The 23,162-nt window shown below is 47.1% G+C and overlaps 3 protein-coding genes across 7 annotated transcripts in view; 1 reads left to right on the forward strand and 2 right to left on the reverse strand.

The window, feature by feature from the left end:
• The window catches only part of stx1a (syntaxin 1A (brain)), a 39,991-nt gene extending 25,202 nt beyond the window's left edge, over positions 1-14,789 (reverse strand). For all 5 annotated transcript variants that reach the window (XR_014630623.1, XM_084444024.1, XM_084444025.1 and 2 more), the window contains exons 1-3: positions 14,641-14,789; positions 4,750-4,824; positions 1,973-2,072 (exon numbers count right to left, since the gene is read on the reverse strand). Coding sequence is in view for 4 of the 5 variants with exons in the window: in XM_084444024.1 (XP_084300150.1) it covers positions 1,973-2,072; positions 4,750-4,824; positions 14,641-14,670 (205 nt within the window). In the remaining variant the exon portion in view is untranslated. The remainder of the gene's footprint in view (positions 1-1,972; positions 2,073-4,749; positions 4,825-14,640) is intronic.
• A 531-nt stretch (positions 14,790-15,320) lies between these two features.
• bud23 (BUD23 rRNA methyltransferase and ribosome maturation factor) lies at positions 15,321-19,221 on the reverse strand. The gene is made up of 12 exons (XM_084440261.1): positions 19,082-19,221; positions 18,849-18,886; positions 18,572-18,667; positions 17,673-17,755; positions 17,461-17,557; positions 17,276-17,372; positions 17,125-17,175; positions 16,883-16,968; positions 16,674-16,719; positions 16,528-16,589; positions 16,038-16,127; positions 15,321-15,897 (listed from the first exon to the last, which is right to left on the reverse strand). Exons 1-12 carry the CDS (start codon positions 19,127-19,129, stop codon positions 15,843-15,845), a joined length of 849 nt encoding a protein of 282 aa, XP_084296387.1. The 5' UTR covers positions 19,130-19,221; the 3' UTR covers positions 15,321-15,842.
• Positions 19,222-19,574: 353 nt separating this feature from the next.
• dnajc30b (DnaJ (Hsp40) homolog, subfamily C, member 30b) lies at positions 19,575-21,317 on the forward strand. Its single transcript, XM_084449124.1, has one exon. It carries the CDS (start codon positions 20,077-20,079, stop codon positions 20,839-20,841), a length of 765 nt encoding a protein of 254 aa, XP_084305250.1. The 5' UTR covers positions 19,575-20,076; the 3' UTR covers positions 20,842-21,317.
• Positions 21,318-23,162: the final 1,845 nt, after the last annotated feature.

Here is a 23,162-nt window from a genome sequence, read left to right on the forward strand (position 1 = left end):
CAAAACAAACATGGTCAATACACATTACAGTGTGATCGTTATTGCCGAATCTATCCTCATTACACTGCACACACGCACGCACGCACACACCTTATGCAAAAGGGAGGCAGCTTTCTACAAGGGATGATGATATTACAGTAGGTGGTGCGAAATGTGAGGACAAGGGATATTATATTAGTGGGGGTGGTGAGTGATACACTAGGCAGAGTGTGTGTGTGTGTGTGTGTGTGTGTGGGTGTGTGTGTGTGTCCGTGTGTGTGTGCGCGCGAGAGTGTGTGCTTATTATGCGCGCATTCGGTAGAGCAGGTGACGTACAGCTGTGTGTGGGTTTAAATAATCCCTCTGGAAAATACCAGAACACACGGCATTTGTGGATACATAGCCCATGCAGGGAGGAGAGAAGAATGAGAGGGTTGAGAGCAAGAGGGAGGGGAATAAGAGGGGGGTGGAGAGAGAGAGGAAGAGGAAGGAGAGAGAGTGGGGGAGGACAGGGTGTTGAGGGCAGGTGGGTGGTGGATGGGAGCGTGATGCGATTATCAAAATGCCAGAAACTGCAGGCTTAGTGTCACACTGTAAAACAAGGCCCTTAATGTGTGTATCTGTGTGTGTGTGTGTGTGTGTGTGTGTGTGTGTGTGTGTGTGTGTGTGTGTGTGTGTGTGTGTGTGTGCATGTGTGTCTAGTTAGTCAAGTTACTAAGCCCCACCTGTCTCCTACAATGCATGAATCTAATCAACCATCTCTCTCTCACACTCTGGAAGAAACCACGCGGTTAAGCCCCAGTTTGAGAGGAGGAGAATAAGGGAGGCCATAAAAAAAAACCTCCTCAGGTGCCTATTAGGCAGTAGGTGGAAACAGAGAGAGATTCCAGGACACAGCAGAACAACTGAGAGCTCTGATCTTCCTTCTCTCATCTCATCTTCATTCTCATTCTCTTCAAGGCTCCTCTCTGTTGAATGAACAATAGAGCATTACCAGAACGATATCCCAGCGTCTCTGTCTCTCTCTCACCCCCCCCCCCCCCCCCCCCCCACACACACATATGAACACACGCACTCTAATCAGTGCTCTGCGTGTCGCCCCTTTGCCGTACACCAGATGACATTAGTCTGTACCAGAGCCCACCTGGGCTGCAGGAACACACTAGCCTCCACATAATGAACGACCCTGACATTAACATGAGGCCGGACTCATGTGCACCTCGCAGCATTGATCACAGGCACGGCGGAAACAGCCAATCGAGCAGGGCTTAATCTTAAACACAGCTGAAAGCTGCAATCCCACCCTGGCTAGTTAAAAGGGCTCGTCAGATGTGCTGTTGCTGGAAGCGGATCGATGCGGTTCGAGATGGGAAGGTGGGTGGGGAGGGGGCAGATTACTGGTGTGAGTTACATCCCTGTGTGACTGGTGGGGGGCGGCATCAATGTTCTGTGTGGCAGGAACAAGGGGTGGGGGCGAGAGAGATAGAGAGAGAGAGAGAGACAGAGAGAGAGAGAGAGAGAGAGAATGAAGAGAAGAAGTCGTGAGAAGAAGGGAATAGCAGAACACAATGAGGAATTTGAAAGGCTGGAGGGACATGCCTTTGTTGAAGAGTGGCTGACTGTAGAGCAAGGTCTTCTGGGAAACAATAGTATGGACTATTTAACGGATGTCCTTACTTACTACTTACGGATGTCCATCAGTCTTCAGCTTCGAATCATCCCTCCTTCTGTCCTCCAGCTCCGCTGACCGCACTGTGTTCTCCCTGCCTGTCTGTCTCAGCCATTCTCTGACACTTGGGCTCATTAGCCAGTCACTGTGGTCAACTTTATCATTCATTACACAGTAATGGTGCCAAACGTTATCTATGAGAAGAAACGAGACCGGCCTGGCTCTGACAACGTCCCTACTGATGACTGTGATGTCAGAGAAATAGATGACCAAAAGGACAATACGTATTACTGTGTGAACAGACAGGCTGGCAGACAGACTCACTCTCGTCTGGGTTGGGTGAGGCCAGGATGGCGCTGTGTTTCCTCTTCACCTCCTCCACCTTCTCAGCCAGGGACTCAATGAACCCTCGGATCTCCTCCACCTGCGGGGGGAGAGAGAGAGACCGTGGACCTTTAAACGCCCTGTTCAATCTGCAGATTAGCGTCCTGAGGAATTTTCTACTGATCTATCTATCTATCTATCTATCTATCTATCTATCTATCTATCTATCTATCTATCTATCTATCTATCTATCTATCTATCTATCTATCTATCTATCTATATATAGTGTACAGCATGGGGCTCGCGGCCTGAGAGAGACATGGAGAGGAGGGGAGAAGAGAGGAGAGGGGAGTGTGTGTGTGTGTGTGTGTGTGTGTGTTTGTGTGTGTGTGTGTGTGTGTGTGTGTGTGTGTGTGTGCGCTCATGTGGGGAGTGTAAGGAGGGGGTAGTCACGAAGGGGCAGAGGACCTCTAGATCAGACATTGGTGACAGCTGCTGGCGACCGCAGCACGCCTGGTCCCAGATGGGATATTCTAGCCAGTCACCTTCCTCCCTCCTCTGTCAGGCGCTGCGCTGCTCAGCGTTCAGACGACAGCTTGAAGTCACATCTGGCTCTCTCCTCTCTCTACCCGCATCCCCCCTACCTGCACACATACTGTACGCCTAGTGTTTTACTAACACATATTTCCACCCATATTCCTGTCAGTCAAAGACCCGCCTCTTCTGGTCCCTCATCTACCAATGTATCACTTGTTTCTTGCCTCCCTCCATCACCACCTACCGTCTCTCTACCCCCCGACCACTGCCATCACTCCATCTCCTTCCTGAACCCATGTCTTCCCTCTTCTCTCCATCATCCTCCCATCCATCACATCCCTCCTCCCCTCCCCTTCTCCATCCCTGGTCTTAGATCACTGATTATCTCCATCATTAGCTGCTGATTGGATCTGTATTTATAATAAAGCTATTATTGTCTCTAGGCCTGCAGGGAGACAAGGCCCGGTAGAACCTGTTAGAACTGAAGTGTGGTGCAGGTGGGAAAGTCGGGGAGGTGGACAAAGTCTTCCTCCCACTGGAGCAGCGTTTCTGGAAGTGAGTCACAGATCAGTGTCTCCCCGAGGTCGCAGCTCAGAGAAGACATGAGGCAGGAGGCTTTCACAGAGAAGGGAATGAAGAGAGAGCATCACACACACGCACACGCACGCACGCACGCTCACGCACGCACACACACACACACACACTCCCTCTCTCTCTCTTTCTCTCTCTCTCACACACACACACACACCCACACACACACAAAGCACACACACTAACAAGCAAACTTTTACAAAATCTGTAGATTATCTGTACCCTTTTGCCACAGTGCTTTACCTGTATTTCCTCCATTTTATATGGTCAGTTGGACAGATGCACACGCACGCACACACACGCACGCACGCACGCACACACACACACACACACACACACACACACACAGAGCTTGGTCTGACCCATCGCCAGAAGGACTCAGCAGCCTCTCCTCTGACTGATATCCTGCTGGGTCTCTATTGGATCCTTAATTAACAGACCCCATCAGGGTGAGAGCCTGATAACTCCCTCTCTTCACATCTCTCTCTCCCTCAATGTCTCTCTCTCCGTCTTTCTTTCTCTCTCTCTCTCTCTTTCTTTCTGTCTTTCTCTATCTCTCTCTCTTTCTCTCTCCCCATCCCTTCCTTTCTCCATCTCTCTCCGTCCCTCCCACAATCTCTCTCATCCTCTTTATTTTTTTTTACTACTTACGATTCATAAGTTACGATTATTATAGCACAGATAGTTTTAGAGGATTGAGACACTTGTTCTTATTGTATTTATTTGATTCTATATTGTCTCTTTTAGTACAGTATGATGCCATGTCCTGTATGTTTATTTTACTCTTTCCTGCCTGTGCTGTGTGACAACCAAATTAAGGCTATCGTATCGTGTCGTATCTCCCAAAATATCTCTCCCTCCCTCCCTCTCTCTCTCTCTCTCTCTCTCTCTATCTCTCCTTTTGGGGAGGAAACAGACTCTCCAGTACTGTATTTTCCTCCAGTATATTCATTCGGGAACCCTTCTCTACTTTGATTCGTTTTCCGATGCTGAGCTTCTCTGTAGTATGTTGCAGCTCAGTGGGAAAGATCTATGAAACGGGGCCATTAAAAAGTCATTAGGGAGCCAGTTTACAGACAAGAGAGCCACCCATCACACAGTAAAGACAATCTGCTCTGTGTGAGTGATGATTCTCAGTACGTCTCCACCTCTGTGGGTTGATTTACCCTGGTGCAACGCTGAAATGAACCCCCCCCCCCTTTTGGGAGCACTAATGGCAGGTTCCCGCCTCAAATGGACAAATTGTACACATACAATTCTTGCATCTGATCTTTAACTGATATACAATAAGAGGCACACACAACAAGGGAAGGTCTCAGAGCTGAAGAGCATTGTTTTGTATTTGGGTCGATAAAAGAGTTTGGAGTTTTGAAAAAAAGAAAAGAAAAAGTACTTAACGATCCCACTCAACACCAGTAACAACATCAATACAGTAGCTATGAGTCCAATCAACACTCCCGGGAGGGGGATGAATCAGTGGAGGATTGATCCCACTGCTCTCCCTAAACCAACAATATAGTTTGTAGCAGAGAACCACTGTCTGGAGAGTTCTGACTCTCGTGTAGATGTTAGAGCTTGTCATGGATGAGGAGAGAAGCAGGGGGAAGAACCCAAAATAAGAAGGAAGATGGGGGAGGGGGATATCTCACCTGCTCAAAGAACTCATCCATGAAGCCTCTATCCATGCCCACGGTGACCTCATCCTCCTCTTCAGTCGGCTTCCCCTGGTGACACACACACACACACACACACACACACACACACACACACACACACACACACGGTGATGAAATACAGTATCAAGGATGCAGACGGAACACAGAGCAAGCCGTAAGGGTATCCAGGACAGAAAACCACCGCCCATTGTGAATAAAGCACACAGGGTGCATTCTCTGCCAACTCTCTCCTTGATGAGGAGTTTGAGCGTACCTGGGAGTGGTCACTGATGAGGAGAAGCGAGGGGTGTCATCAGAGCAGCACTTACTATTGATTAGCACTGTGGTTCGAGTGATTAGCAAGTTGTTATTCAATCAGAAAGAGAAGAAATAAAGCTCTGTTACCGTACGTCATGAATCTGACACACACACACGCCCGCACGCATGTATCGGCACACACATGCACGCACACAAAATTGAAGCCTTATTGGCTTACAGGGGAACACCGCTGTCATAGTAAGTTTAGCTCAAATGTCGCTTTGTCCTCAATGAAACTGATCCGTATACACCAACATTTAACCGATCCGTGCAGTAGTAAGCTAGCTCCTTTTTCCTCTGTGCGCGCACCCCCTTTATAATGGAGGTCTATGGGCCTCTGCTAAAAACTATAACATGCATTTTCAAGGCAGGAAGCGCCAGGAAGCCCGTTACCGGTCTCAGTAGAATGTTGCCTTGTGAAATGAATCGCCATCCCCATGTGTTGACGTGTCAGGCATGGCTAGGAGGATGTAAACAATCGTCTAGCTTTACCGCGGAGGACGTTTACAGTGCGAAAGGTATGGTGTAGTGCGTTCGGCAAAATATTTCTGGCTCAAATGGAGATTTTGTTTCAATATTAGGTTTGAGAATGCAATATATTTCACATGACAGCATAATGACACCGGTAAGATCACACCCTGCGCTTCCTGCCTTGAAAATGCATGTTTATCATTTTAGCAGAGGCCCATAGACCTCCATTATAAAGGGGGTGCGTGCACAGAGGAAAAAGGAGCTAGCTTACTACTGCACGGATCGGTTAAATGTTGGTGTGTATGGATCGGTTTCATTGAGGACAAAGCGACATTTGAGCTAAACTTGCTATGACAGCGGCGTTCCCCTTTAACCTTTGCCAGTTATGGTGTGATTATGTAAATGGTTTGCCATTGAGAGGCCAAGTCACATAGCATATTATAGTACATTAGCAGACATTATAAGCTGTGTCTCATTCATCAATCCACTGTTGACCTAATTAAATTCTCCATTAGCTGTGTTTGAGTGCTATTATGCTTATCAATGCGGGAGAGAGACTTAGCATATGAGTCTCTCAAACAGCTCCAGGGAGCAGGGGAGCATGTCTACGGAGCGTTTGGCCTCTTGTGCGGCGCAACTGGAGGACGTTTTGAGGTTCCCTTTTGGCATTTGCTGGACTGTGCTAGCCGCAATTACCCTGACTAAGCAGCAATTAGAGCTTGATTGCAATCCCATAGGAATCGAAATGTTACATGACGCAGAAATATGACTCAAGCGGTCTAAGCTAAGTAGGTATTTCACAGACGTTTCACACCCACGTTTCGTAATTAGGCCCCCACGCTTCTTTGTGCTCTCATCCAACTCCCTCATCTTCGCAGGGGGGGAGGGGGGGGGGCTTTCAGAGGCACTTCAGAGGCTCTCTGGCTCTGGTTCAGTCAATGAAAGGCTTCCTGTTTGAGAGGACATGCCCAAGACTGGGGTCCCTCGTCTATCCGGTGTGATAGTCCAGTGTTTAGCAGAGGTCAGACCCGTCCTCCGGTAACATGTTTTGCAGGGGCCTCAGTCCGCGTCTCAGGCTGAGGACTGGTCTGAGACAGGGGACGAGCTAGAGGTGGGAGTGGAGTGAGGAAAGTGTCTAAAGCTCCCCGGTTCCACCAACGCAGCCTCTACTGTGTACACGTGATGAGGAGCCCGTCGGGAATCATGTCACGCCCTCAGCTATCTGGGCTGTCCTCCCCCTCCCCAGAGTCACTGCACGACAACACACACCAGGGAGAGGGAGGCCTACGCAAGCCTGGAGCCCCAGTACACCGTGACCCCGCAAATGTGCGCCCCCTATAGGGGGTCTGGCTAGGGTCAAACAGCCTGGGCGCAAGCAGAAGCCTGAATATGTTGTTTATTAGGACTGCAGGTGAAGGCAACCTGTCAGGAGGGAAGATGTCTATAAGACAGAGAGCTTCCTGAATCAACTACAAACAGAATCAACTACAAACCGAGAGAGAGAGGGAGAGAAAAGGAGAGAGAGTGAGAGAGATCTAAAGGAAACAAAGGGAAACAAAAAAAAAGATAAACATTGAGTCATTGTTCTTTTATCTGTCATTATGAGTGGAATACTTATGAGAAATCTGCAGAGCTTCCAATGTTGGTAGGTTGAGAGAGAGAGAGAGAGAGAGAGAGAGAGAGAGAGAGAGAGAGAGAGAAAGAGAGAGAGACAGAGTGAAACGACAACGTTCTTACAAGGCTGTGATACTTCACTGTACCTGGAGAGTCCAGCCTCCTGTCCAGAGTTCAGACAGAGGACAATGGCCAACATCCAGTGTGTGTGTGTGTGTGTGTGTGTGTGTGTGTGTGTATGTGTGTGTTTGTGTGTGTGTGTGTGTGTGTGTGTGTGTGTGTGTGTATATGTGTGTGTTCACCAGACCAAACTAATAAAGAGAGGAGTAGAGACGATTAAAGCCAACCAGGACAGCGCTTCATCATCCTTTGCTCTCCCCCACTAACAGTGAGCACAATGTTTCTCTGTATCTTTGTAGTGCAGCGCTGCACAGAGCCTGGAAGACGGACTTTTTTGCGAGGAAGTCTGGCTTCCATGCGAGCGCAGTCTCCTCCAGTCCCCATAGAAACGACTCATAAGACCGGTCTGTCTGTGACAGCTAGAAACCTACAGAGAACATTCAACTGTGCACATTTCATATGGGTGCACAGAAACATACAAACTAACACGTCCATCTTGCTTGTATTACATGTGAATGAACTGAAGGGATATTATAAGTATAATTTTAGCATTTTTTGCTTGATTTAGTAAATAATTGTGGAAAAGGGGACTCAAATCAAGCAACAAAAAAAGTAATCTAAATCAAGTCAGAGCATGTGTGTGTGTGTGTGTGTGTGTGTGTGTGTGTGTGTGTGTGTGTGTGTGTGTGCAGTGTGCACCAGCGAGCGACTGACTGACTGGAGGGAGGATGAAACCTGGCCAGTGACGGAGGGATTGACCGGGGTCAGGGAGTGACCAGGGTCAGACCCCCAGAGAACAGCAGGCAGGAGGGGGTCAACAGCGCCACACCCACACCGTCTCACAACCAACGAGCGGGAAGCCAGTACCAAGACCAGTACCAAGACCCACAGCTCCCACTGCCATCCAGCCAGTACCAAGACCCACAGCTCCCACTGCCATCCAGCCAGTACCAAGACCCACAGCTCCCACTGCCATCCAGCCAGTACCAAGACCCACAGCTCCCACTGCCATCCAGCCAGTACCAAGACCCACAGCTCCCACTGCCATCCAGCCAGTACCAAGACCCACAGCTCCCACTGCCATCCAGTCATCTGAAATCTCACCACAGTCTCACAGCATGTGTGATGCTGCTTTAGGTGGGAGGTGATGCAACCAGCGTGCAAAGCCTTTCTTGGATATCAACTGGGTGTCATAGCTGGCAGATGTGAGCTGATTGCCCACTAGCTCCTCTAACGGATAAGAGTGTAATATTTCAGACTTGGTTTGCGATAACACTTTTAGTTTTTTGACACACATACAGTATCATGGCCTGAAAGTGTGAAATTGTTGTGTGAGCCAAAGAGCTGATACTGTAGATTTCTCTGGCCGGGATGCTCAGTGAGAGGAGTCTCTGTCAGGTGAACAGCTGTTTCTCTTTCGCATGGCGTCGTGACAGCTGGGAGGGAGAGAGACACAGAGACTCACAGAGACAGCTATAGTACCTGTGAGATCATCTGTCGGAGTGTGCGTGCGTGTGTGCGTGCGTGCGTGCGCGTGGGTGTGCCTCCTCTTCACAGCTAATATGTCTCTCCTCCTCCTTTCTTATTAATCCTTTTCCACCCTCTCTCTCTCTCTCTGCCCCCAGATTCAGCGTCTACCCAATCTCATTACGGCAGCCTGCCCACACAACATGGACTCAATTACCTGTAGCCAGCTCTCCTTCCTCCCGTCTTTCTCTTCTCCTTCACCCTTCCTACCTCTGCCTCCCTCGCTCTCTCTCTGTCTCGCACATCCAATCTTCCCTCAGTCTTTTACATCCCTTACGGTCAAACACTCCTTCTCCCCTCTATCACTCCCTGCTACCTGTTTTCTCTCCCTCCCTCCCTCTCTCCCTCCCCCCCCCCCCCCTCCCTATCTCTCCGCGGCTCTTCTCAGATACAGCTGACCTTTTAACTGTGTAATCACCAAAGTGGTGCCATTTAAACAGGCCTCCTACAAATACACAATCCGGCATAAAGGTTATAATGACTCCTAATGAGATAATAACTATGGGCGTATTCAATTCAGGCTGCCATTCAAACGTCTAGTCAAAACCTACCAAATCCCTGGAGGTGCACTTGACAAGGCCACTGTTTCTCCAACATAAGACTGAGACGCTCGGAAATGCATGGGACCAGATGAGTAAAAGGCGTGACCATGGCGTGAACCCTCCCACAGTATAAAGAGGACGTCTCCCTTTCTCTCTGTGGCTCTCATAGAGATTAATACATTTTTATTCTCCACGTTGGTCTCTCTCTCTCCCTCTCCCTCCCTCCCTCTCTCTGAATGTCACTACCAGAGGAGTGCAGACCGGAGTCTGACAGAAGATGTCATAAAGCCTCAATTAAAGCCTAATGACAGATCTCAGGCAGGCAGAAGCGATGCGCTGTCACCGCGCCTGCATGGCAGCCCTCTCCCCCGGGGAGAGATTGAGGAGATCTCACTCTGTCACTCCGGACGGGAAGGATGGTGACACCTATGACAAGACGCAGAGATGGGAGGATGAGTGGGAGGAGGGGGAGAGAGGGGGGAAACAGAGGGGGCCAGACTGGGGGGGGTAACGCCTTAGAAGGCTGAGAATGAGAAAAGGACAAAATGTGTGTGAGAGAGAGAGAGAGAAGAGATGGAGAGAGAGAAATAAAAAAAAGAGAGATAACAGAGAGAGAGAGCAAGAGAGAGAGCGAGAGAGGAAGACGGATGAACGTTGACATCCATATCTGGAGTAAACAGGTCTTCACAGCTCAATCGATCTGCCTGTTGTCAGCCTCCCTCAGACCCAGGGACACCAGGCACCCAGGCCTGCCCCAGACACAACACTCCACTGATGCTCTTTGGTCTCATCAGGCTTGGTCAGAGTTAATTGCAAAATCCTGTCATCACATTAATCCATGAACGTCTAAATATGTGTACATGTGTGATTTAAGATTTGGGGGACATCTACTGTTTTAGGTTGGTATTCAGCACCTCACCCAATATGTAGTCTATAGCCTAACCCTTTCCATACAAAGCAAGTGCAACAAATTTGATAAGAGGTCTGCACTGCTGGACCAGGGCACTAAATCTGTGCCTCTGTGTGGAGGAGAGCGAAGGAGCAGTCAACATGCCACAAATCCAATTTCAGAAAAGGAGAAAATGACACAGGGAAAATTTCACATTATTCACTGTATATGACCCTGCATTAATAAAAGAGTTCAAACAGAATGCCGGCCTGTGTTTGTGTTGACTGTGTCTGACTGAGGATAACATCCCCTCAGGGCCATCAATGAATATGATATTTAAAAATAGTTGTATCTTTGGATACCAACTTGTCTTTGGGGTAGTTACTATTTGATCTGCACAAGAGCTATGAGGTACAGTATAAACAATAAGGTGTGATGCATGCTAGGGGCGGCTGTAGCTCAGTTGGTAGAGCGGGTCGTTCAATGATCGAAGGGTCAGCGGTTCGAATCCCAGCTCCGACTGTCCACATGTCGAAGTGTCCTTGAGCAAGACACCTAACCCCAAAATTGCTCCCAATGAGCAGGTTAGCACCTTGCATGGCAGCTGCCGCCGTGTGTGTGAATGAGAGGCCATTGTAAAGCGCTTTGAGTGCCGCTAAGGTGGAAAAGTGCAGTCCATTTACCATTTAGGGGTAGGCAATATAAGTGAAAATATCTGTCTGGAAGATATCGATATGATAAAATGAAGGATCACATTTTAGTACCCCCTCTCATGCGAATGTGCGCAGATCTTTTGTTGTTGCACTAATTTGTGCGCAAATATTTTATAGTTTAATAGTTTTCAGCTACAGACTAGATGATCTTGGTGACTTTCTTTAATTAACAATACAATTTAAAATGAATTAAAAATTACACATCACTTTACTGTAATGCAGCCTTTATAAACAGGAAAAGACAGCAATTATGCCATATTATGATCCAAAATCTAAGACAATATCTTAGTCTCACTGCGGTATCGATATTAACCAGCCCTAATGCTCTCTCAACATTAGCCAACAGCAGATGTTGGATATCGATGTCATTGTGATCTCATTTGCAAAGACAGATGAGTGTCCCATGAAATAACAGGATGGTCACACTCATTTTCTGCTTCATTAGCACAATTAGGCAGTGTGCATGTGTTGATGAGGGAGTGTGTGTGTGTGTGTGTGTGTGTGTGTGTGTGTGTGTGTGTGTGTGTGTGTGTGTGTGTGTGTGTGTGTGTGTCTGTGTGTGAGACAGAGAGTTTGGCTGTGCGTGCATGTGTTTGTATGCATGCATGTGTGTGTGCGTTCATAATTCGGGCTTGTGTCTATGTCGTCTGTAATGACAGAGCAAAGCAGTGGCGAGCAACCCACTTCCACTATGACTAGGGATGGGGATCAAGACCCGAATTCAAATTTCTCAAGACCCGGTAATCAATAAGGTCGGAGCTTAGGCTATCGGGTCTGCTATCGAGCCTACAGCCGAGTGAACATTTTAACCGGGACAATCAAAAGTGTAGGCTAGGCTACTGCACGTTCACGCAAGCGCACAAGTAGGCATATATAATTATCGAGCACCAAAATCAGGCACTTTCATTCAGAATGATACAAGTATTTCAGTTTCAGCATCATGGGCAGCTTCCCAGCAAGCAACATATTGGTCTGCACACACTCGGCTACACTTTTAGTCTTGTAGGTAGGAATGCCTACATAAAGATCAACTTGATAAATGTCATGTCGGTTGGACGGGAAGTTACCACGCAGTGTTTTAGCCAGATGAGCAATATTTGCATCTTATTTTTGTCATGTTGTAATAGTCAACAGATACCCAAAAATTAATAAATATGACACTATTCATTTGATGTTACAGGCATGTTATCCTGGCTTGTTGTAAGCAATAAATGCAAAACCAGTTCTGTTAAACATGTATTGCCGTCCGTCTCGTTTTTCCCATAGAAAAGTATCGATAGTGGTATCAATAAGGACCTGGATCATTAAGCAGACTCGATAACGGTATCAATATCAATAAAAATGAATGATCCCCATCCCTAACTATGACTCCTCTGTGCTCTCTCCTGCAGCACAGTCCTGGGAAGCAGCCCCTCTCTCCATGTGTAAAGCCAACCATGGGCAGAACGGCAGCCATAAACAGACGCTGGGGATTAATAGAAGCCAGTGTGTAACATGGGCAAATATAACCTCTAACCCCTCCTAGGCTCGGTGTTCAGCAACAGCCAATTGGCTCATCTCTCCTCTCCTCTGGTCAGAGCTTGTCCCTGGTGTTACGATCGAGCCGTTCTCACTAGTCAAGATCAGCGCAAGGACAGAAGACACAGAGAAATGCACAGAGCTATAGGGGATGGGGGAGGTGGGAGGGGGGCAGTGTCTGAGAGGCAGCGAGAGAAGGGATTGTGTGCCTGAGAGAGGGAGAGAGAGAGAAAGAGGGTGAGAGAGAGAGAGGGAGAGAGAGAGAGAGAGAGAGAGAGGCCTGGCCGCCAGGTCAGTGCTCCACATCCATGCTATTAGTTAATGTGTCACTCTAACCCCACAGAGGCAGTGACAGCGTGTCACAGACCCCGCCAGGGCCAACAGGAACACAGACTAACAGGGTTTACTACAGGGGAGGGGGGAGAAGAGCTAGAGAAAAAAGAAGAAGAGAGCTCTCTAATTCATTGTGACTCACCAGTAATGGGTGGGGAAAGGAGAAGGAGGGGTGGAGGCGGAGGAAGGGAGCAGAGGAAAAACGAGTGGAGAGTTTAATCCGAGTGGAGGAGAAGAGACAGAGGAGGGAAAAGAAAGCGGCAAACAGAGTTATGGGGACACCGGGAAAAGAGGAGAGGGGCAATGCCGCGCCAATTGAAGTGTGTGTGTGTGTGTGTGTGTGTGTGTGTGTGTGTGTGTGTGTGTGTGTGTGTGTGTGTGTGTGTGTGTGTGTGTGTGTGTGTGTGTGTGTGTGTGTGTGTGTGTGTGGGCACTGGGAGAGACAGACCGAGGAGATATCAGATGAGATATCTAAGGATAGTTATTTGTAAAATGAACACAGCCTCAGAAAAGTGGGAAAGTCTGATAGTCTGTGCGTTATCCTGTCATGCGCTGCTGGGTGGTTGAACGACCAGCTCAGAGATGCTGTTTCTATAGTGAATCGCTGCTGGGCCAACAGAGAGGCACACTGGGAAAGAAAGGAAAGACAGACAGAGCGAGGGAGAGAGAGGGGAAGGGTTCGGGGGGGGTCTGACCATTCCTGTTAACCTGACTGACAGTGAGAGAGGGCGAGAGCGAGGGACAGAGAGAGAGAGAGAGAGAGAGAGAGAGAGAGAGAGAGAGAGAGAGAGAGAGAGAGAGAGATAATGAACACATGGAGTCCCAGGCAGATGTTCAGCCCATGAAGCTTCATGAGCTTATGGGTCTCCCAACTCCTTTCCTGGCCGCTCTCAGCCGGCAACACCTGTGAAACAGTCCATCCTCCTCCTCTCTGTGGAGCCCGGCGCGCTAGCAGCATGACAGGCTAGGACGGCATGTCTCCCATGGGGCCAATTCATACAGACATCTCGGTGAAAAGCGAGGGCCTGTAAATTGTTTCCCCTCTCCCTTCCGCCTCCACCTAATCGCCACTTAGGCACGGGTCTAACAGTGGCCTTGTCCTCCTGCTAGACAGCGAGGCGCAGTCAGCACACATACTTATGCACACACAACCAGAGGGAGCACCAGGTAGGATGGAGCCTCGGGGTGCGTTTTCACCTCGACAGGGTTTGGACCCCTGTATAGTTGAGATAGCCGTTCGAGGCCAAGAAATAGACTGATTGGTCATTAAATAATCAAGAATGCAGTCTATGGCCTAGGCATCTATGGCATGGAATGGGGGTTCATGAAAATGACACGGAATGATGGATAATTTGCCCGAACAATGTGGATGTCGCGTTTTAGCCTACAGTGTTCCCTCTTGTTCTACTGAGAACACAAAGCCAATCCTCTCATCTAACAATGCAGGCAACGCCTAAAACGAACCTAAAATAAGAGCGACTGGGGTTCAAGTTTGGGGTGCGCAATTGGCTAAACGCCAGGACTCATCCTAGTGTTTTTTAACCTGTTCTGTGACAGACATAAACCCCCAAAATATTTGATGTAGCCAACAGTTTTTAACAAGTTATCAATTCTGACACATCTTCTTAATATTGAGGTCAATGAGTTTCACATGCTCAGAATGGCACAATTAGGCTAACTAATATGCAGCGATATGCAGTTTTTCCGTGAATCATTATTAGACCAGACAAGCCTAGCCTAGTAGTACCTACAGGGAAATCAATACAGTTGGAATCTCTGTAGCTTTGAAGTCTACCATGTGGGTTAGATTGTATAGCCTTTAAAATTGTATACAACTCACGTGTCTTAGTTCTTGCGTGCGGTCTTTCATGATCACTTATGATAGAACACTTGACTGCCAGAATCCGAGATTATTTTTGATGTTTGCCAAAGGAAGAGCATCTACGAGAGGTTGGAGAAAGAAAGGTGTCCAACGGTCGAGGGCGCGCCTATCAGCTTGATCGCGAGCTGCCGTGATTCCTCCTCCTGGGCTCGGAAAGGTGGGACCCGCTACAAGAGGGTGACGCGCATGAAAGGTGAAGCGAGGCCAGCCGCCTTTTAATTGTGAATTTAAGCTCCTTCGCCGGATAGTAATGTGTTTAGAACTCGAAATAATTAAACTGATCACACCATTATTTGTAATCAATAATATGCAATATTCTTTTCGTTTTAACAGATTGTAAAGGATTACGCCCTGATGGTGGTGGACATTATCTGATGTGAGGGCGACCTCTGTCGGTAAAAAAGTCAAGAGGTGGATTGAAAGCCAAAAGTGGTTAGTGCCTCCTGCTTATGAAAGCTATAATACTACATGAGTCATAACCAATCCCTACAGTAAATTCCTCAACCACAAGCAGTGAAAATGAAACCAAAACAGATGCAGAACCTTATGTAATGAGGAAAAACACCAATCACCAATTTGGGATTTATGAGCACCAAGACTCAGGCCAGAGAAGGTGCAAGTTTATTCCCATGTCCTAATGTCAAACAATCGTCAACATCTATTAGTTCAAATATTGAATATACACAATCTGAATGATGCAAACAAATAGAATTGATATAATGGGCAGATAATTCCAATAAAGCTCCATTCAATGCAGTTTCCATGCTATGGCTGCAGTCTATATATTGTTGTTATGCTGTCGTCAGAGTCCAGACACTGAGAGAAGATGAGGCAGAGGGTCAGCAGAAAGAGAGCCTCTACATGTGCATTTACACACTCCACATACCATCAGCTCACTGGGATGAACTGATACAATTCTTAAATACACAAATCCTATTATAAAACAATAAGAAATTACTATTCTCATTTGTTAAATCGAAAGGCAATTCAGCCCTCTTTTCAAAGTGACTGAACAGACATTTCACTGTGTCCACCACTTGGCAGTCCCAGCTCCTGTGGCAGTCCCAGCTCCTGTGGCAGTCCCAGCTCCTGTGGACACAGGTGTTGGGAGTGTGCACCTCCACACCAGGACAAGCAGGTAGCATGGCCGACAAGAGGGTTTAGAAGTGAGGTTTCCTCTTGCGTCCAGTGTACTTTGTGTCTGCCCGGACCTCCCTGAAAAACCCAAAACACACCAAAGAGAGAAAGACAGAGAGGGAGAGAGGGGAGAAGTTAAACAACTCAAGTCTTAGAGGAGCCTCGTGAACGAGAAAGTGGAGAGGCTGAAGATGGACACATTAAAGTAAAGAACATACCTGCCCTGTCTTCTCCTCCTCTCCTTCTTCTCCAGGATCCAATCCTTCCCTTTCTTTACAGATTTACCCTTCATGTTTTTGAAGCGAGATCTTCACGAGAGAGAGAGAGAGAGAGAGAGAGAGAGACAGAGAGAGACAGAGAGAGAGGGGGACAATTAATACGCAAAAACACAGAGGGTGAATTCTTTAAGATTCAGATCTTTCGAAGTAAAAGGCAATTCTGCATTCATTTTTACATTTAACATGTGATTCTGATCTATTCCCCATTGACCACTAGGGTAAATGTGATATGCTTGTTAAGAGGGAGGAAAAGCAGCCTGGCAGTAGTTCTAGACAGGCAGAACGACAGCCCCCTATGTCTCTCTGGGTCCTTCTGCCTCATCAGGGCAGTTGAGAGGTGAGTCTGCGCTGACCTGAGGACAGGACCTGACCTGTACCATCTAACCATTCAACATGATCAATGCAGAAGGTGGTTGAAGTTTTCCTGTACCTCTCTCCTGTGAACTGGACCTGATTAGGAACACCTCTGTCTGAAGTCTCTGACTGTAAGCCCTGAAACGGAGATAATAGAGATTAATGCACAAATGTCACAAACAGACGTTCCCAAACATCACCACAACACTTTCTTTTCTGTACCTTGGGAAGGACTCCTGACATTCCAGCAAACAGACACAGGAAGAACCTGGAAGGAACCAGAGACAGGATTTGATTTTCAAACTTTACAGTGACCATAACATTGAGTAAGCCATACTCATGATACCTTCCCATTATCCCAGTAAAATGGAAATTCTTGCTTGGTGAAACAGTATTATACTTGGGTAGCCACAGGTAAGAGAGGGACTGACTTCTTGGCCTTGGTGCTGTTGGGGTAGTCCACCACCATGCCTCCGCTGAAACCTGCTTTCATAGCCTGGGCCGTGATCAGCTCCAGCTGGGGAGAAACGACAGGTCAGCACTCTAACAGGGCGCAACGAAACGGCAACACTGGTGTTGGAGCAGAGAGAAGTCTCTCCCAGACAGAGAGTCAAATTTGCGTTCAAACTGGGATCTCTTGAATGAGCCATAGCAGAGAAAAATTATACTTTACTTGCTCTGAGTTCTCGGGATAAAGCTGAAAGACGGCTCGGGCACCTCTGGCCTGAAGAAAAAACAGATGAGAATAGAACAACGTTTCTGAAGAGTATCTTTACTGGGGAAAAATACAACAGACAAGGGAACAATCTGAGAGCACAGCTTACTAGAGAGGAGTAGAGAGTGCTGAAAAAGGTGTACAGTCTCTTAGGAGGACTGTGTGTCTTCTTGTCAGCGTTGCAGAGCCACTGCAGAGCAGATATACTATGGGGAGAAGGGGGGGGGGGATTAATACACACTCAGTGAATCATATAAAAGTACAGGGTTGTCCTTCTAGACAGATGTTTCTTACCTGATACAGCCATCAAATGTCCCTGGCCTGAAGGGCATCCCCTCACCCATGTCCCCCAACACCAGGTCTCCCTCGACCTCCCTTTCCAGGGCAACATCTGTGAGAGGAGGAAACGACACTCAGTCCATAGATCACCAAGTATCAAGCATCAAGTACAAGGCACTAGACTTTCCATTCAGCCATTTTACATTCAGGTGGGATGTTACACTCACCCAACATGGCTGTGCTGATGTCCACTCCAACCCAGCAGTGACCCTCCTCGGACAGGTAGTCTCCACTGAGCCCAGAGCCACACCTGCAGGGACACAGACCAACTAATGGCATTGTTCCCATTTCAATAATTTATTTGCCATGTCAACTATAAGTTGATGGGGATGTGTCAGATTCGCTCATCACATCAAACAAACATAAAAACAACAGCACACAACACATACAGTACAAGTAGTACATTTCCCTGTCCAGCAAACCCCACCCCTTTTTACCCTTGGCTCTCTGATTTCTGTCTCCCCACCTCTGCTTTGCGGCATTCTCTATGAGCCTGTTCTGCTTACTGTGCTTTGTTATATGATTCACTTAAACATCATATTAGAGACTACAGGGATAGCTAACACATAATGGCCTACCATGTAGGCAATTTCTCTGTAACTATTTGTGCACTGTTAGTCATGTCTCTCTTATGAAGTATTTAGCACATGTTGACTGCACTGTAAATGTTCTTAGCCAATAGACAAACATTTCCCAGGAGCTTGCTCAATCATCTCGTTGAGAGGTCAGGGAAGAATTTTTACAGCTCACTTTTCTGGCCCCCGGGTGAAGCTGTTTTTTTGCTACCCTCTGGAACATGTAGAGGTGGGACCTATGCCCTATTGCTCTCTGTAAAGTGCATTGTGTTGCCTCTGTGTATGAAATATGCTATTACAAGTAAAGCTTGATTTGATTTTCCGTATGCCCAAGATAGGCTTAAGCCTAAAATTAAAAGCCCTTGACTCAGGAGGACACATCCATTTGCAAACAATCAGCCTTGACCATCATGGTTCTCAATAGGGGTATGGTACTTGTTGTTGGATAGAGCACCACCCCTCCACAGTCCCTGGTTGGTCTGCAAACATACCCAACGTCCAGCAGGTAACACGGCTGATCTTCTGGAAGGTTCAGTAGCTCTACAGCCCTCTCAGACATCTGGCTCTGGATCTCAATCATCCGGGTACTGGGAACCAATAGAAAACAGAAACCTGTTAAATGACATTGTGCTGAGGTAACGCGTGAATACTACCAAATACCTGAAGCTATTGTTAGCATGCCAACGATTGACTTGCTTAATACAGCCGTATCTTGTACAGGGGAGTTATTTCCAAGCCAGTGAGTAAATCTAAACCAACGTTACTCACTTCTGAGAGTATTTCTTGGCCTCCTGTTCATTGTAGAACTGCAAAGCAAGAGGAAATAAAAAACACTGTCACAACGTTCTCGGCAATTAACCTTTCTCTTCAAATGCGATGGCATTTGAAAAGCAAATCATGAACGCTGTAGTCTTGCAACAGGCAGCTACTAGCTAGCTCTAGTTAGCATTTTAGCCAGCCGACTACATAACTACATTACTGTGAAAATGATATGTTCTAACCATTTCAGGAGGGGCCATGTGTTCCGGACGTCGACAACTTGATGCCATGTTAACTTTTAGATAATATCAACAAGACAAAAAGGGAGAAATTTAAACCTTAAAACCTAAATGTTGTTTTGCGGCCCCCGTTAGAAACTATCCACATGTTCTGAAGTGACGTCATTCTCCAGCGTCAAAAAGGGACACCATTTTTAAAGAGGCAGAACAAAATAAACCAGTATTCAAGAGCTCGTTATGTTCAGTGTTTTCTAGATAAAATCCACTGCATAAAAATAATTTAAATGCCACTGCATAAAAGGAATAATTGCATAGGAATATTATGAAATATTCGAGTCTTTCCAGTTTGTCGAATATGATTGGAGACCAGTTCATGACAGCTTCCGGTTTACATAGTCCCTCATTGGCTAAACATTTTCATCGGATGTTAATATTGATCTTCCTGTCACACACGCACTGCTAAATGGCCACCGAGACGGTATGGTAGAATGGCGGAGGTCAGTTGGACGCTCGGGAACAGAGCGTACAGGCTCTCAGCTTTGAAAAGATCCTTACGTCGTTTTCTTTCCAGTGCCGAAGGTCATGGAACGGTTTTCAGCAACCTGTGTCATTGGAGCTCGGACATGTAGTTCCAAGGTAGCAGCAGTAGGCCTAAGGATATGCGAATGTCAGCCGGCAAGTGGGGGACCTTCTGCCAACTACCTGTAAGCCTGGAAACAAGAACTTTAAAAAGCACCTCCTGCTGGACAAGGAGGCCGAGCACAGGGCTAAGAGAAAATCTAGACAGAAAAGCCAAAGCGTGCACGGGACTTTGCGTTGTAGTTGGCCCAGTGTCACGTCTTGTCATTTGCTTTTATTGGACTCTGATGCTAAGCCCTTAATCAAATTAGTATTCAGCAAGTATTCAGAATATCCAGCTCATACATGAGCATCAACCATCCTTCTACCTCTCGCCAAGTTTGTGACCTCTATCCCAGGTGAACCAGATTGTCGGCAGGATGACATGCTGGAAGAGCAGGGGCATTCTCATGGCTACTTTACACCCCGAAACCAGTGGGTCAGGTCAGCAGCTGAGAGCGTTCAGCACTGTCATCCTCACACTGGCAGACCAAGGTTCAGGACCGAGTGTGTCACCGCTGAGACCTTACCCAGCAGCCCTAGCAGCACCCTCCTGCAGGGCTTACAGCTGGGGGAGCAAGAGTGGCAGTTCAGACACCCCTCCACTACACCGGAGCAGAACGGCCTACTACGACATCCTGAAAGTGACCCCCAACGCTACCCCGTCCCAGATAAAGACGGCATACTACAAGCAGTCCTTCATCTACCACCCGGATAAGAACCCGGGGAGCAAGGAGGCGGCGCTGCGCTTCACTGAGGTCAGCGAGGCCTACAGCATCCTGGGGAGCATCGGTCTGAGGAGGAAGTACGACCGTGGCATCCTCAGCCAATCAGATGTCCAGGGCGCCGGCAGACCATCCGCCAGGGAGAGCGGGGCGGCCAGCAAAGTCGGCTCCGCCCAGCAGAGGTCCAGACATTACTCCAATGTCGGAGGGAAGCCCGTGTTTGATTTTGACGCCTTCTACCAGGCCCACTACGGAGAGCAGCTGCAGAGAGAGAAGCTGATGAGGGCGAAGAAGGAGATGCTCAAACAGAGCCAGAAGGAGGACTTAAGGAAGTGGAAGATGGGGAAGGTGCTGGAGATGACTGCGGGGATTCTGGTGGTCATGGGAGGGGTCCTTATTGTCAGCCTCAGCAGGTCCTGAAACGGGCTGTTGGGATAAACCTGTCCCCTCAGAGGATGTGCTGTTGGGATAAACCTGTCCCCTCAGAGGATGTGCTGTTGGGATGAACCTGTCCCCTCAGAGGATGTGCTGTTGGGATAAACCTGTCCCCTCAGAGGATGTGCTGTTGGGCTCACCCTCGTGTCGTACTCGAAGGTTACACAAAGCACACAGTTATTAAAGATGTGTTGTTTTGTTCTCAAAGTAGACCTTGGACTGAGCTAGAACATCAGGACTAAAGGAGGGCTGCTGTCTAGTGTAGCTATTTTAAAAATCAAACAGCTGTTCTCAAGCACTGGAGAATCACCTTGGGGTGGGAACCAAAGTAATAATAATAAAAAAAATAGCATTTTATTTATGTTTTAAAACCTGTGTTTATTTATTTCAGATCAACGTGAAGAAATCAACAACCAATTACCTAGATTTTATCATCACCTGTAGAGCAGTTACTTATGAGCAGCAGCATGTACATCTGATATGGCTTTTTTTGGACTTCAAACTTTTTAGAATCAGAGTTTACAGCTAGATTATTACACAAGATGTGTATAGGTCATATGTAAATATAAATCGTGCCTTTCATGTTATTTAAAGAAGTGCAAGGTGAGTTGGAGCCGGAAGCCAGTAAAGGCAAGAATAAAGGCTGATGCTCGATTATCCCACATAACTTAGCCGTATTCTGATTTCTCTGTCATCGTGATCACCACGCTGAACTGTGCCAATAATATACCTACAGCAAATATGAATTCCATACATGCAATGATGGTGAATGTTTGTCCACTAGAGGGCTCTGTACTTCATCAAATCATGTTACTCACCGGTACTGTATATTGTGCTGTACCATACTACTATACCTGAGGCCTATACTCAGATTCATTCTGAGTACACTCATTCATGTGAAGAATACACTTTCAAACAGGAGACACTAGACAGATTAGTAACAGTTTGTTCACATGTTTTATTCACAGAAATATAAAGTAGTATGTCAAGTTTACGCCACTTTGTACAAAATTGCACAGACTCTTCAAAACTCAGCCAGACAACAGAAATCAGCATTAAGTGTTACGAAAATAAGAGGAAACATGACTTGCTAGACGCTAGTCTCTGATATGTGAATGAGTCTTGTGTGACTGACAGGTTGTACTGAGGAATTCATTAAGAAGAAATAAGATTATACATAAATAAGACTTGATAGGAAAATGACATTTACAATGGCTGAGGAATAAATACTCTTCAAAAATACGATTTGAATTGGCACATGTACCATCATGAACTGCCCTCAATTCTCCCCGTTGCTGCTAGTCTGACATGGCGCCACAGTCAAAGCTAAAAGGCCATGCTGAGTCTGACACCCATATGACCCTCACCTCAATCCTCTCCCCAGCTATGGAAATGCAAAAGACTTGAGAACTTACAGTATCAGTTCTATTTCTGTTCTACCTAGCACGGCCAACTAAAGACCGCTACAGTGCGTCTTCGTCTGGACTGTTCCAGATCACACCCCCTAGAGTTCACCTGCAGGTCTCTCACACACACACACAACACTGCCTGGCTTTAAAGTAGCACTACGTCCATTTATTCTGGTCCTTGGGCCCCTCGTCCATGCTGGCTGTCATCTGACAATGCTCATCAAACACTTTGGAACGGCAACATCCATTCTGCCCTAAGGGCCAGCATAGTATTCATATGGTACTGGTACTGGATGCAAAACCAGCAAGCTGAGGAACCTGGAGGACCAGGTAGAAACACTACTGTAGCACACCAATCATCACACACACTGGGATTAATACACCACAACAGCAGTCCGTCACACACGCAAAGCATTCCAGATACAGACAACCCCCTTGATGTTTTTATGCATTACGTTTAAGAGCTGTATTTTCAGTCCAGGGCCTAAGTTATATTTCACGTATGTGTATTGTCTGTAAAACACCCCTATTTCTACGTATCTGGCTTGTTTCCATGAATGTGAGCAGAAACAAAGACATGTGTCGACATCGTGTACAAAGTGACTAAAGCACATGCAGTTAATGAACCACAATATGTTGATATGTCACTGGGAGAGCTGAGCTGGTTTCTGCTGTGCTAGGTCCTGGGTAGAATCTGTGTAATATCGCCATCGTAGTACTGTGGCTCTATCGCTACAACCTGAGGCCAACAGTCTGTTGAAGTCCAGGCAGGAACTGAAACCTTGAGGCTGTGCACTTTGAAAAATGCCAATCTTCCTACTAACACAAACACACCCATTACTGTACTGATGTTACCATTTAGCAGGGCTACAGCGAGACTTTGTTGAGACACTCCTT

Source organism: Borostomias antarcticus (genome assembly GCF_949987555.1).
Source record: "Borostomias antarcticus genome assembly, chromosome: 1".
NCBI classification, from domain to species: Eukaryota; Metazoa; Chordata; class Actinopteri; order Stomiiformes; family Stomiidae; genus Borostomias; species Borostomias antarcticus.